Source organism: Thamnophis sirtalis, unplaced genomic scaffold (assembly GCF_051295495.1).
Source record: "Thamnophis sirtalis isolate CommonGarterSnake01/CBP01778 unplaced genomic scaffold, rThaSir2_p1.2 scaffold_13, whole genome shotgun sequence".
Taxonomy (NCBI): domain Eukaryota; kingdom Metazoa; phylum Chordata; class Lepidosauria; order Squamata; family Natricidae; genus Thamnophis; species Thamnophis sirtalis.
The window spans coordinates 15,938,666-15,954,759 of NW_028261393.1; the positions used below are offsets into that span (position 1 = coordinate 15,938,666).

Sequence of the window (16,094 nt, forward strand, 5' to 3'; positions counted from 1 at the left end):
ATCATGGGAATTTAACTGTCAGGCCCTCTCATTTTCTGCATCAATGGACCTGGAGGCGATCTAGTTCAAACAGTTTTGGGATGGAGATACTCAGTTTGGGACCTACTTACCTTTTGACCCTCATCCATCCTGCTTTCAGATTCTTCTGCCACTTGGGAGTTACTTTTCGAAGTAGTGTAACAGGATAGTTGTTACGCAGGTATGCAATTCCCTCTTGGGTGCAGCAGAGGGCAGAGATAATGTAGCTGCGCAGGTTAGGACGGTTGAACCTGATTGTAGCAGGCTGCCTTGGGGGCTGCTATTGTTGCAGATGTGGAGTCCTTGGTGCTGCCAGAGGTTGGTTGATTTCTTACTTGGAGAACTGAGCTGAGAGAGCAGCCAAGCTCAGAGAGCACCAAAAACTCTACAGTTCAATCCTAAACTACAGATATTCCCCTCTACTGGTATTGTGGCAAATGTCTGCCCTAGTAGAGGACAAATGGAAATTAATCAAGGAGAGAACCAACCTAGAACTAAGGACAAATTGACCGACAATAAAAACAAGTAGCCAGTGGAACAGCTTGCTTCCAGAAATTATGGGTGCTCCAACACCGGAGGTCTATGGAGATTTTCAGCCTCCAGGTCATAGTTGTCCCCAAGGTGCTTTTTATCAAGAGGCAACTGGACTTTCTGGATTTTCTTTGAAGACGTTTTGCTTCTCATCCAAGAAGCTTCTTCAGCTCTGACTGGATGGTGGGGAATGGAAGGATTTATACTCCTTGCAGACAACTGGTCATTTGCATTCTTTTAGAGAGTCATTAAGGTCACCTGGAGTGGTGCAAATGGGTGTGGAGCCTTCCTGGAACTGTTGAAAGGATTGTGTTGTAGATTGGAGATTGGATGTCGTATCCCTCCCCCTTCTGTTGAGATTTTGACATAGACGGCCTCTTTAAACCCACTTTCATACCAGCGATCCTCTTGGTCCAAAATATGGACTTTGCTATCTTCCAAAGAGTGGCCTGAGTTTTTTAAATGCAGATGGACTGCTGAATCCAGTCCGGATGAGTTTGTTTTCCTATGCCGTCCTGGAGATCACTGGAGATTTTTAAGAACAACCATTTGTCCACAATGGATATAGACTTCCCTGCTTGAGCAGAAGGTTGAATTAGAAGACCTCCAAGGTCCCTTCCAACTCCGTTATTCTGTTATTTATTCTGAATGTTCCTCAGCTTTTCTGGACTACAGGAGGTGCCTGGACTATCAGGCCAAGGTCATATCCAACTACCAGGTTCTGAGTGTTATGGGCTTGGTACTCGAGCCCACTTGGAAAGAACTACCTGGGAAGACATCTCCAATAGAATTTGAGGTGGGGTGGGGAGACAAGAGCTACGTTACTTTACTTGCTTTCTCTACGTTGTGGTTGGGAGAATCAAATAGTTCCAGGTCACCTATCTAACAAAATGAAATTCAATGTAGAGAAAAGTAAAGTCCTACACTTAGGTAAGAAAAACCTAAGTGTTTTTAAACTGGGTGAAACCAGGCTTAATAGTAGTGACTGTGAGAGGGATCTTGGAGTCTTAGTGGACAACCCACTAAATATGAGCCAGCAGTGTGCAGCAGCAGCCAAAAAAGCCAATGCAATCCTAAATTGCATTGACAGAGGGATACAATCAAGATCAAGTGAGGTACTAATACCACTCTATAAAGCCCTAGTAAGACCACACCTAAAGTACTGCATCCAGTTTTGATCACCACACTATAAAAAAGATGTCAAGACTCTAGATAAAGTGCAGAGAAGAGCAACCAGGATGATTAGGGGACTGGAGACTAAAACATATGAAGAACGGTTGCGGAAACTGGACATGGCTAGTCTAGTGAAGAGAAGGACCAGGGGAAACATGATAGCAGTCTTTCAATATTTGAGGGGCTGCCACAGAGAGGAGGGGGTCAAGCTATTTTCCAATGCACCTGAACGCCAGACAAGGAAAAATGGATGGAAGCTGATCAAGGAGAGAATCAACCTATAAATAAGGAGGAACTTTTTGACTGTGAAAACAATCAACTCATGGAACAGAAGTTCCTTTGGAAGTTGTGGGAGGTTCATCACTGGGAGCTTTCAAGAAGAGACTGGACTGCCATTTGTCAGAAATGGTGTAGGGCACTGGTTCTCAACCTTCCCAATGCCGCAACCCTTTAATACAGTTCCTCTTGTTGTGGTGACCCCCAACCATAGAGGAGCGTTGTCTCGGTTCCTAAGACCATAGAAAATATGTGTTTTCTGATGGTCTTAGGCAACCCTTGTGAAAGGGTCGTTCGACCCCCAAAGGGGTCCCAACCCACAGGTTGAGAACCACTGGTGTAGGGTCTCCTGCTTGGGGGGGGGGGTGTTGGACTAGATGACCTGTAAGGTCCCTTCCAATTCTGTTAATCTATTAAAAAAACCTGTTCCCTTTGCTTGTCGTAAGCAGGAAAGCCAGTGAGTACAAACTTGCCAGTCTCTTCTTTATATTGTCTGTTCACCCCCCTCTCTGCCCTGTTCTCATTTGACTGCAGCAGGGCCCAGCACAGTAGGCATGGCATGCTCTCCAGCTTCTTGCCTGGTTGCTGGTGGAATTGAACATCTCCCCTCCCTCCCCACCTCCCTTTTCCCCCTTCCTAATTACCATAGGAGGGTCAGCAGGCTTGCTTGAGCAAAATTAACTAGAAACCGCTCCAGGGAAATGCATCTCTGATGAGAATTTCAAACTCCACGGGGGAATGAGGGTACAGCAGTGAAAGGAGAAATTCCTCCTTTAGACAGGAGATATTAATCTAATGGGAATGTGTCAAGTGTTTCCAAGTGGGATGAAGGCTCTGGATTAACCCCTGCAGTGCTGCTCTTAAATTGCAGTATGAATATTATCTGCTTCAGGAAGCATGCCAAGAAGTAGCTTGTGCACTACTTGATGACATGATAGCAGTGTTCCAATAGTTGAGGGGCTGCCTCAAAGAAGAGGGAGGGCGGGGTGTCAACCTATTTTCCAAAGCACCAGAAGGAATGGATGGAAACTAATCAAAGGAGAGAAGCAACCTAGAACTAAAGGAGAAATTTCCTGACAGTGAGAACAATCAATTCAGAGGTTGTAGGTGTTCCATCACTGGAGGTTTTAAAGAAGGGATTGGATAATCATTTGCCTGAAATGGTATAGTTTTTCCTGCCTGAGTGGGGAGTTGAATTAGAGGACCTCCAAATTTGTCCCTTCCAAATTTGTTATCCTGTTATTCTATTCTCCAAAGCACCTGAAGGCAGAACAAGAAGCAATAGAATAGATGGAAACTCATCAAGGACAAATCCAACCTAGAACTAATGAGAAATTTCCCGACAGTGAGAACAATTAAGCAATGGAACGTCTTGCCTTCAGAAGTTATGGTTGTTATTCCACCACTGAAGGCTTTTAAGAAGGGACTGAGCAGTCATTTGTCTGAAATGGTAAAGGATCTCCTGCTTGAGCAGGGAGACCTCCAAGGTCCCTTCCAACTCTTTGTTTGTTTGTTTAATTGTCAAGCATGTATAAGATAATAGATATAAGTATAAACATGATTATGAATACATGAAATGAATAGAAATATAAGGGAATATTAAGACAGGGACGGTAGGCACTTTGGTGCGCTTATGCACGCCCCTAACGGACCTCTTAGGAATGGGGCGAGGTCAACAGTAGACAGTCTAAGATTGAAGTTTTGGGGGGGTTGAGGAAGAAATCAGAGTCAGGTAGTGCATTCCAGGCGTTGACCACTCTGTTGCTGAAGTCGTATTTGCTGCAATCGAGTTTGGAGCAGTTTACCATAAGTTTGTATCTATTGTGTGCTTTGTGTGTTGTTGCGGTTGAAGCCGAAGTAGTCATTCACAGGTAGGACATTGTAGCAGACAATTTTGTGTACTAAGCTTAGGTCAGATCAAAGGCAGTGTAGTTGTGAGTTGATTAAGCCCAAAATTTCAAGCCTGGTGGCATCAGGTATTCTGTTTGGAACAAAAGAGTGGAGGACTCTTCTCGTGGAATATCTTTAGACTCTTTTCTGGACTCTCTTGGGCTAAAAGACCTCCAAGGTCCCTTCCAACTCTATTAAGACATGGGGTTCATTTGGGCTTTCGAGTAACAGCTACTGGTTCACCCGAACCAGTCCAAACCGATAGAACACCACCCCTGGTTATGAGTGCAAGAACCGACTCTAAGTCACTTTTTCCAGTGTTGCTGTAAATTCGGATGGTTGGTAAATGAATGTTCGTAGGTCAAGATTTATCTCTGCTTTTGTAGCATAGAATATAATTTGCAATTTGACAGAAGGCTCAGCAGTATCAATTTGGCCCCACAACAGGGTGAATTTCCATTGGTTGTAACAGCCGCAAAGCTAAAAAAAACACCCCACCTCTAATTGGGTGATTTTCTCCATTCTGTTTCCAGGGATGACAGGACATGCAGAGGTGGTCCGTGTAGTGTTTGACCCACAGAAGATCAGCTATGAAAAGCTCCTCCAATTCTTCTGGGAGAACCATGATCCAACCCAAGGTAAAATCTAGGGTCAGGAAAAGTGCCGTGTGGGAAGCCAATCTTTTGCAACTGTTTACGTGGATTTATTATAAGCAGTATAATCAATACTCTAGAAAATCAAGAGGAATTATGTTTGCAAGTGATCCTAAAGCAGCTTTGCTGGTAAGGTACCCTGCAGCATCTTGGACTACAGCCCCCATCATTCTTCAACCACCATTGGCAATTATGGAAGACTGCAATTTATAGAAGCTTGGATTATCAACAACCATGGTGGTTGGGAAGAAAGAGAATTGTAGACTGGTTTATAGGAAATAAGACTGGGCTGATTTTATAAGAATCTAAGTCATCGATCGTTACTATAACAATGCACTGAAGAAGGAAGAACATAACTTAGTATGTGATGACCCTATGCATCTCTTTGCGCACAATAGTACATTCTTGCTTGCTGTCTTTTCATATTTGACTCTCAACCTTCTTGTGTTTTTTGAACCTACTGATGGAGTTCTGCCCTTCTTAGTTCTGATTTTATATTAATAGGATCCTAATATTATATTTTTAGATGCTTAAGGAGTGATAAACATTCTTATACCTGGACCAATCAAAGGTTTGTTTAATTTAAGCTTGGGCAATTTATGGGTCTAAGTTCGCATTCTGAAAAGAATTCTCTTGTGTTGGAGTTCCCTCCAATGTCACCAGTAAGATTTCAGTTGCTGAAAATCAGTGTAATGACTTCCCAACGTTTTGAAAAGGTAGACATGTGAATTTGTACCATACACCCCAAAGCATCGAACTGCCGTTGTAAAAACCGGATTCAATCCTAATAATCAAGACTGTGCTCCTGATAAAAAGAGATTTCTTGTTCCACTTCCATGCAGAGTATGCTAAATTGAGCTAGACGGACTAAGAATGGGAAGCTTTAGAGCAGGGGTGTCCAACTCAATTTCATAGAGGGCTGCATCATGGCTGTGGTTGACCTTGGGGGGGGGAGGCATGGCTGATGGGGTGGGTATGGCCAGGTTGATGCCACTCACTGGGTGTGGCCAGCTGGGTGGGCGTGGCCAGCTTGACGCCACTCTCCAAACTGCAGGCATGTTTCCTTTTCGCAATGGGTAGGCCGGGCCAAAGCAATGGTGGCTGGCCCCTTACACTTTCTAGGATGGCCCTGTAGGCTGGATCCAACCACATTGTGGGCCCAATCCGGCCGCAGGCCTTGTGTTTGACACCCCTGTTTTAGAGATTAAAGATTGCTTGCCTCTGGTTAGCCTAAAAATCTGTAATTCAGCAGAGACACAGTTCTACAGAGATGCCATACCTGAATCCAAAGCTGCTTGGGGTATTTTGAATACAGGTAATCCTCGGCTTACGACCGCAATTCAGCCCAACATTTTAAGTGAGTTTTGCCCCCTTTTACGAACTTTTCTTGCCCCAGATGTTAAGTAAATCACTGCGGTTGTTAAGTTAGTAACATGGTTGTTAAATGAATCCGGCTTCCCCATTGACTTTGCTTGTCTGGGGGGGGGGGGCAGAGGTGGGTTCCTACCGGTCAGACCGGTTCAGACAAAGCGGTAGTGGTTTTCTAGCCTGGGTCACTGGAAGCAGCAGCCACCCAGGCCTGCCACGCCCCCGAACCGGTTCCCGGTCTCTTCTCCCATCACCGCAGGGGTGGGTTTCAACCGATTCGCGGCGGTCCCTGCGAACCGGTTGGTCGGCGAATCCGGAAGTAAGTAACTTCCAGGAACGGCGAAGGGCGCGCCCGCCCGCCCGCCGCGGTCCTTACCCGGTTTTGACGAGTTCTGCGCTTCTACACATGTGCAGGACGCATGCAGCGCCTGCGCAATCCTCCAGGAGCAGCTGGAGTGTCACGCAGACGCTAGTATGCATGCGTGCACCACGCGCGTGCACGAGGACGCCGCCAGCCCCGTTCCAACCGAACCGGTTGGAACAGGGCGAGAAACCCACCCCTGTGTCACCGGCATGTTTCTGTGCATGCGCAGAACAGTTTTCAGTAAACTGTGATTGCGCAGCAACATGTGGCCGGCGTGGGTGCGAGTCAAGCAAGCAGCGTGCGTGCAAGATTTTTGTGCGCGCACAAAACGCCCTCTCTCAGGGAATCGGTAGTAAACAGGTTAGGAACCTAATACCTAATTTCTCCAGCCTGACTCTCTCCTGACTCCTGAGGCAGAAGTTTTTCTCCTCAGGAATCACACCCTCCCCTTGTGCAAAAGGTGATTGCATGACCCTTTCAACTCTGTTATTCTATATTCATCACAACTATAGCTATAAACAAATATTCTGTTATAAAGTTTTCCTATTAGCGTTTTCACCATTCATATTCAGGCAAAGTGATTCATGAACACAAACTCTTCCAGGCACTTTACTCTCTGTGTTAGTTTCCTGTCCGGCCACTCAATATAATTGGCATTGTTTTGGAAACTAATCAAGGAGAGAAGCAACTTCGAACTGAGGAGAAATTTCCTGACAGTGAGAACAATTAATCAGTGGAACACCTTGCCTCCAGAAGTTGTGAATGCCCCAACACTGGAAGTCTTTAAGAAGATGTTGGATAACCATTTGTCTGAAACGGTATAGGCTTTCCTGCCTAGGCAGGGGGTTGGACTAGAAGACCTCCAAGGTCCCTTCCAACTCTCGTATTGTATTGTATTGTATGACCCTGGGATACTGCAACCGTCAAAAAAACACATGCCACTTCCCCAAGCAGCCAAATCACGTGACCATGGGAGTGCCCGCCTGGTTGTGAAGTGTGAAAAATGGTCATAAGTCACTTTTTCTCAACGCCGTTACGGTATTATGTCACTAAACGGATGATTCAAAGCCGAGGACTCCCTGTGCAGCTTATTGAGTTGCATTAACCTTCTTCTTCGTACCATTCCTCCCACCCACCCACCCCCGGTTTATTTGCTGAGTCATTTGATGGTTCCAGCCAAAGAATACCTAATTTCTCCAGCCTGACTCACTCCCGACTGCTGAGGCAGAGGTTTTCCCCCTCAGGAATCACACCCTCCTCTCGATTTTGTAAGCCAACCTCATTTTTGTTCAGGATCCTGTCTCTCTTTTAGTAACTCCTTCCCGTGGCTTCTCCCACCTGCCCACCAAGGCCACAAAAGCTGAGGAAGCTCTTAGTGGAATCTCTGCTGAGGCAGGAGAGATTCAGTTGTAAAGAAGCAGGAGGGCAGACTGGGGATTTCTAATGTTTCTCTCCCCCCCCTTTTTTTTTTTAATAACCAGAGGAAGTGGAGGGGCTGTTTGTAACCCACCTCACGTCAACACTGAGCAACAGCGGGGGGAGGGTCGAAGGCCTTAGGAAGGCCGAGCATTTTTGTAATGAAGTGTAATTTTAATGAGGAAATTAGCATGCTCTGTGTGTTGCCGGCTGGGCCCTCCTCTGGGTGTGTAATGGTGTGTTTGTGTTTTAATGAGTAACGTCGCCAGTGTAGATGGCGTATTAGGGAGTGAGCACATGGGGAGGGAAGAAGTCGGCCTCTCCACAGTCATTGTGTGCTAGATTTCAAAGGGAGAAATGCAGAGGTGGGGTTTGGCTTCTGTTGCTGCCGGTTCGCTCAGGGACGCACTTGATGTGCGCTACACACACATGCACAGTAGTAAAAATATGGCCATAGGCGCCAGCATAATGAAAATTTACAAATATTTATTAGAAGTAACATTAGAAGAAGAAAAAGTTAAAGGTTGCTTGGGCCAAAAACTTTGGTTACAACATAGAACTAGTGGATTGGGAAAGAATTTGGAACACAAATTATAAACTAACATGATCAGCAGCACTTAAAAGAAAATATATACAAAATGTTTTATTGTTGGCATTTATCACCAACAAGATTGGCTAAAATGTACCCAAACATGAAGCCGACCTGCTGGAAGTGTAAAAAAGTACACGGGACTTATTATCACATATGGTGGACCTGCCCGGAAACACAAAAATATTGGACAAAAATTTGGAAATGGGTGCAAGAAATTACAGGAGAACAGATAAAATACAAACCCGAAATCTTTCTACTGGGAATAATCAAAGGAAAATATACGAAGAAAATTAAGTACATATTAACACATCTGCTAACTATAGCTAGAATAGCATTTGCCCAATGCTGGAAACAAAATAATACCCCCTCGGACGATAAAAAAAACCTTTGGATTGTGCAGAGATGGACAAATTAACACTAAAATTAAAAGATAAAGAAGAGTCGGAATATTATGAAATTTGGAACAATTGGTACAAATGGCTGCAAAACAAGAATAAAATTAATTAATTAAGCCTATATATAGAGAGATTTTTAATATATATATATATATATATATATATATATATATATATATATATATATATATATATATATATATATATATATATAACTGTGTATAAAATGTGTAAATATAGAAGCGAAATATTATATACATGTACAGGTATGATGACATAACAATGTTGATTGACTGTAAGGTGTTGTAGAAGGGAAAAAATAATAAAAACAATCTGCTAAAAAAAAACCAGATGCCGGCCCCTATGGCGCTGTTGATAGAACAGGTTCAGGGGCGTGGCCAGCCAAGTTACTACCTACTCAGCCGAACCGATCCGAACTGGTAGGAACCCACCTCTGGAGATATGCCTTATAGCTAAGGTACATTGCTGACTGCTCTCTCCTAGTGACATGGTCAGGCACAAAACAATGCGATCACATTTCCTTGAAGTCAAGCTTGACCCCTGGTGACTTACATGGCCACATCTGTGCAACCTTTTTCTTGTAATAACAAGGATATGGGTCACCACTGCCTTCTCCCTGAGCTCTGTGTTTTGCATTGGGCCTGTGGTCCAGTGGCACCCAACTTTTTGGGCACTGGGATTGGTCCCATGGAGAAAGGTTGTTGTTCCCCACACTAGAAGGGGTGTGGTTTTGTGTTCTGCCTGCATCCCACGGATCAAGCTTCACTTGTTTGCGGGGACCGGATGTTGGCATACCGCGGGCGAGTGCCTGTCCATGGACCAGGGATTAGGGACTATTCTAGCCTACAATTCTGGGACTTCATATTGTTCTCCCATTTACAATGCTCTCTCATTCATATTCAACCTTGTGTAGCTTTTTAAGGTCCAACGTTACGCAGCCTTAACTCATAGACTCATAAGTGGAGCAATTGAGTTCATTTCAAAGGACCTCTATAGAATATAGAATCATAAGGCTGCAAGGGACCTCGGAGGTCTTCTAGTCCAACCCCTTGCTCAAGACAGGAACTTTACACCATCCCACTTTCCTCTTGAAGGAAAAGCTTTTGCATGTTGTTGATGTAAGGTACAGATTCCTTGTGCAATGTTCACCTTTTGCAGGGAACAAAGCAGTGAAGTCCTGCGGTATCTTATTATCAGGGAACATTTTGTGGATCAGGGTTCAGCAAATTCAGGAGTGTATTGATCCAGAAGGGTTTCATCTATAAATGTCATAGGATATCTTTTGCCTTTCATATTTAATTCTTGGACAAAATGTGGGATTTTTTGCTGAAGTCATACTTATCTAGCAGATATATGAACTAGGTATGTTGCCACTTTGGAAATTGCCATTCTGAGTTTAGTGACCACAGATATTTTCCCGGGAAAGAAATAATTGGCTATGGATACCAAAAATCAAAATTAGATGATCTTTGAAATCCTAGTCTCTAAATTTGGGGGGGGGAGTGAAAAAAAAGTTACTTTCTATGGAGTCAGATTACTGATCTGTCTTCTAGCAATACATTTTCTGTCTGTTTCCATTAAAGAAATGGATAAAATGGAAATACCCAAGGATAACACTTTCCCCCAACCCCACCCCGCAACTGTTTATTACTAAGGTTGAAGTGGGATGAAGAAGGCTCAATGATATGAATCAGTACGGTCATCTTCTGTCTGATAACATGCACTGTTGTGGTCTTGGTTTTCCCCCCCAGGAATGAAGCAGTACGAAGACATTGGCACCCAGTATCGCTCGGCCATCTACACTATCGGAGCAGAACAACTGGAATCTGCTTTAAGATCCAAGGCAATGTATGAACAGGTATAGGAGAATTATGGACAGATGGGGACAGGAGATTGAGGTCTTGGCCTATGGTGCTGCTATTTATATTATTAAAGTTGACTCTTGTTGGCATTAACTTGGTAATGCTTAGGTTCCTAGCTATGGATTCCCATGAATAGCCAAGGTGGCAGTGGTTAGAGTGCGGTACTACAGGCTACTTAAGCTGACTGCTAGCTGCAGTTTGGCCGTTCAAATCTCACCAGCTCAAGGTTGGCTCAGCCTTCCATCCTTCCGAGATGGGTAAAACGAGGACTCAAATCGTTGGAGACAATAGGCTGACTCTGTAAAACCTCTTGGAGAGGGCATTAAAGGCACTATGAAGTGATATATAAGTGCAAATGCTATTGCTATCTAAAGGTAAAGATAAAAGTTTCCCATGTCCAGTCGTGTCCGACTTTAGAGAGTGGTGCTCATCACCATTTCTTAGCCGAGGGAGCCAGGGTTGTCCAAAGGCACTTCTGTGGTCATGTGGCCGGCACGATTATACACCAAGTTGCACAGCACACTGTTACCTTCCCACCAAAGTGGTACCTATTTATCTACTCACATTGGTACCAGAAGTACGTTCCTGAAGTTCTGGTTTGCCCGTAGGGCTGGTTTTTCGTGCTCCGGAGGATTCAAGGAAGCCTCCGGAGGGTGAAAAATGGCCTCAAAAGAAGACCAAAGTCCAGCTGATAGGGCAACAAATGGATCCGCGTGCCACCTGTGGCATGTGTGCCATAGGTTTCCCATCATGGCCCTAGGCAGTGGTGGGATTCAGCCAGTTGGCACCACTTCGGGAGAACCGGTTGTTAACTTTCTGAGCAGTTTGGTGAACTGGTTGTTGGAAGAAATCATTAGGGCAGAGAACCATTTGTTAAGTTATTTGAATCCCACCACTGTGAGAAGAGGGACTGGTTCAAAGCCATCCAGCCAGTTTGGGTGCCTGAGGGAGAACTAGAATTCACAGTCTCCCAGTTTCTACCCAAGTGCCTTTAACCAAGGCACCAAACTGGTTCACTGCTGAATTGTTTGGATGTGAAGAAGATTTTATAAGAGCTAAGTCGAAACCGCTTTCATCTTCATTTCCCATGGGATTTGAATTCAATGCTCTGGAGTCTTGTTAGAGGAGGACAATACTTCAGATATTTTCACTAACATGTTGCCTCTTAATAATCTCTTTTTAAGGCTAAACATATCTTAATGCCTTCAGCTTTTTCTTGTTAGGGGCTCATTAACCAACAGAGGTTTGAAGTGGCAATCTAATTATGCCAGGAAGGTATTGTTCTTTGCACGCCATGTTTTCAGACAAGCTCCATTTTTATAGAAGCTGCTACTTATGCTTAAAGAAAATAGTATAGCTCTTAATCTCTAATGCCCTAAAGTGCTCTGGACTCTCGGCCAATCTTGTCTGCCAAGCTGTCTAGGACTGTAATTCTCCTAATACGCAGATGCTGGTTCAGCAATAGTGTGTGTGTGTGTGTGTGTGTGTGCGTGCGTGCGTGCGTGCGCGCGCGCACACACGCACACACACACACACACAGAGTTCTTGTCTTACAATTATTCGTTTAGAGCAGGGGTGTCAAACTCGATTTCATTGAGGGCTGAATCAGGGGCCCTGGTGTGTGTGGCCAGGGTGGGCGTGGCCAGCTTGAGGTCACTCATGTCAGGGGTGCCTGTGGTGGCCCGAGTGCGCTACCATTGAATATGTGTTCCTGAGCTCCGTTTCCGGCTGCAAAGGCCTCTTGCAAACCTCTTCCAGCAAAAGTGGAGCTCTGTTTTCACGGGCAGAGGCACCGCGGGCCGCTCCTTCACTGTTTCCAGGGTGGTCCTGTGGGACAGATCTAAGCACCTCGTGGGCCAGATCTGGCTCCCAGGTCTTGAGTTTGACACCCATATAATATTGGTGACAATTTCTAAAGCCTTCCAGCTGGGAGTTACGTATATGGATCCACAATTTTCTATGTTACGCTGACAGATGTCTGGGTGGATCCAGTACAGCTGTTTTTCCACAATTGTATACAGAATGTCCTCTGTCAAGATGTCTGCTGGTCCCCAGCCGTGGCAACTCGGCCCCTTTCAGCAGCTTCCTGAAAAACTGTGCCCCCCCCACACACACACCATCTTGTGGCTTCACACTGTGTTCTTTTTTCCACAATGTGGTTCTTTTATGGGTACAGTCTGTTTTGGAAACATGTTTAGAGAGACCCTTGAGGTATCACTTAAATAAGCCATCATCATCAGGAGGATGCTGGGTCTTTCCAGCAACGGGTTCACGGTGGAGCTGGTAGGGAATCTGTTTTTCTTTCTCCCTCACGCGCACATACTCTGTCCTTCCCCCCCCCACACACACACTTCTCTCTCTCTCTCTCTCTCTCACACACACACACACACACACACACCCTCAGGGACTCTGAAGTGGCTGTTTTTTTGTTTCGGTCCTCTCCAGTGAATAGAACCTGCCCCCAACACCTTGCCCCATAACAAAGACAGAGAAGCGAGAGTACAGATAATTGCTCCGCCAAGGCCATTCATGCACTCTGGATGGAGAGAAGAAGAAAAAAAACAGGAGGGGGGAGGGAGAGATGTCTCAGTTTCCCTGGCAACTTGCCATGAGGTTGATTGGCAGCTAGAGAGCAAAGGTCACGGGAGAGGCAGGTGCAATATCTCCCCTCCGCCTGGGCCCATTTGGAAATGATTCATTGCCATAAGCAGTTGCCCCTCCCCCCAAGTAGGACAATTAAGGGCAACCCCAGCTTAAAATTGGCACGTGCTGGCTGGACATCAGTGGGGGGGGAGGTGGGAGGGGAGGAGGCTATTTCTTGGGAGCTGGCAATCTGTGGGTGGGGAGTGTGTGTTGTGTATTTCCAAGCTCAGTGGCTAAGACGCTGAGCTTGTCGATCACAAAGGTCGGCAGTTTGGCGGTTCAAATCCCTAGCGCCGCGTAATCAAGTGAGCTCCTGTTACTTGTCCCAGCTTCTGCCAACCGAGCAGTTCGAAAGCACGTAAAAATGCAAGTAGAAAAATAGGAACCACCTTTGGTGGGAGGTAACAGCATTCCATGTGCCTTCGGCGTTTAGTCACGCCGGCCACATGACCACAGAGACGTCTTCGTACAGCGCTGGCTCTTCAGCTTTGAAATGGAGATGAGCACCGCCCCCCCAGAGTCAGGATCGACTAGCATCTATTTGTGAGGGGAAACTTTACCTTTAATGAGGTTGAGATCAAGGGAACTGGGGCAGTTTTGGAAGTGCCTCAGGTAAGGGCCGAGGTGGCGCAGTGGTTAAATGCAGCACTGCAGGCTACTTCAGCTGACTGCAGTTCTGCAGTTCGGCTGTTCAAATCTCACCGGCTCAGGGTTGACTCAGCCTTCCATCCTTCTGAGGTGGGTAAAATGAGGACATGGATTGTTGTTGGGGGCAATATGCTGACTCTGTAAACCGCTTAGAGAGGGCTGAAAGCCCTATGAAATGGTATATAAGTCTAACTGCTATTGCTATTGCTAGGGCAGAGTCATTCCAAAGATGCCAACATTGCTGAGTTTTTATGATGGGGGTAGGGTGGGGTTGGGGAGGGCTAGCAGAACAGCCTTTTTCCCCCAGCTAGGGGTTGGGGTTTCCTTTATTGTTTCTTGGAGCAGGGATTTTCATAAGGAGCAGGGTTGAAACACCTTTGGAGAGTTTTCTCAACAATTCCAAAGTTGGGGGCACCTTTAGACTGCCAGAGGCTTTTATCACTCTGATTGGGTTGCTTGTTGTGGTTTTTAACTAGAGCTAAGTAAAACAGGCAGCTGAAAATTGCTATTTGGTTGGTAGCCCTCTCTAAGCGGTTTATAGAGTCAGCCTCTTGCCCCCAACAGTCTGGGTCCTCATTTTACCCACCTTGGAAGGATGGAAGGCTGAGTCAACCTTGAGCCAGTGAGATTCGATCTGCAAACTGCAGCTAGCAGTCAGCTGAAGTAGCCTGCAGTACTGCACTCTAACCACTGCAACACCTCGGCTCCTAAAAGATATTTAAATCAACACACTAGCAAGATGTGATGGTATTGAATAACTGCTGGCTTTTTAGTCTTAACATAACTGGTTGAGCTTGAGTGGTGCGGTGGCCTAGAAGTGTAGCTCTTGCCTCACAATCAGGAGGCTGTGAGTTCAATCCTAGGTAGAGGCAGATATTTCTCTTTCTGGGCACAATGAGATTATATCTGTTGAATATAGCTCCAGAGTGGGGACAGGAAGGGCATCTGGCCAGTAACCACTCAGCTCCATTCAATTGCCCAGACTGCACCCTGCAAGGGATTATGGGGTCATTAAAAGATGATGATGATACTGGTTGAGCTTGGACAGGTACTGGTACAACAATTCTTAGAATCAGTCCAATCTTGATTATCTGCCCTGAGCTATCCATGGTCCTGAAAATGCTTACAGCACTGTAGCTGTGAACAGCCCAGCTTTGTCTCTCATAGCATTTGTCCTTAAGCAAGTTTTCTTGAAGTTCTCAATCAAGCCAAGCTAGGGCAGAATTAAAACCAGAATAAGGCTTATTAAAGTAGAGATGTGGCAGAGTTATTTCTAGGAGGATAAAAAACTTAGTTTCATTCCGGACACAGATCTAAGCTAAATCAAATTTGTATGGCTAGGCTAACTTTTGGTGAATGCTCCTCATTTGATGGCAACACCTCCAATTTTAGTCCCACTTTAGTGCCCTGTTCCTTTAGGATGCTTTTTGGGGGTACAGAGTTTGCCTTTGGAGGAAGAGAGAGAATGTTTTTGTATATTTCTGAAGTTGTGGAGTAGGGCCCCATTTCTTCGGCTGCATCACATAAGCCTGAGATTTTAATATCTGTTTGGAAAATCAGGTAATGCACAAATCAATTTTTTTATTTTGCAATGTCAGAATGTGAGATTCACCAGGTGTTCAGCAATGCTCCTGCTTGCACTGCTTTGGGCTATCTTATTATTTGATTTGTACATTGGTTGTATTGTCTAGCTAAGTACCAAATTAACACCCTCTCTCTCACCTCCCCCATTTCCTGTCCCTCAGCAGCCTTTCCTAAGTTAATATCCTTGAGAGTGACTCCACAGCCAAATTCCTTGATGATAGTGAATGATGGGTTGTGTAGCCCAATCAACTGAAGATTATGGATGTTGAATGCTTTAGCCCATCTCTTTATGTAGGGTACCAGTTTGTCTTTTGAAAAAATAGTGTTGGCAGTGAACCTTAACCCAATATGGCAACCATCTTATTATTCTTCAACCATTCAACAATTCTTATTAATATTCACACTGTAAACTGATCATAGTTGCCTTGAATTGTGAGATGGGGGAGCATATAAATCAGACAGATTAGATGGATAGACATAGAGGATAAGTCATATATGATAGATTAGATAGATGATAGAAAGATGATCGATGATATATTAGATGGATGGATGGATGGATTATAGGATAGATAGATAGATAGATAGATAGATAGATAGATAGATAGATAGATAGATAGATAGATAGATAGATAATAGATAGATAGACAGACAGACAGAAAG

At 44.9% G+C, this 16,094-nt stretch overlaps 1 protein-coding gene across 2 annotated transcripts in view; it reads left to right on the forward strand.

The window, feature by feature from the left end:
• LOC106555889 (mitochondrial peptide methionine sulfoxide reductase) overlaps positions 1-16,094 on the forward strand; it is a 59,263-nt gene that overhangs the window by 19,629 nt on the left and 23,540 nt on the right. For both annotated transcript variants that reach the window (XM_087727004.1, XM_087727005.1), the window contains exons 4-5: positions 4,422-4,526; positions 10,449-10,555. In XM_087727004.1, the coding sequence (XP_087583130.1) occupies positions 4,422-4,526; positions 10,449-10,555 (212 nt within the window). The remainder of the gene's footprint in view (positions 1-4,421; positions 4,527-10,448; positions 10,556-16,094) is intronic.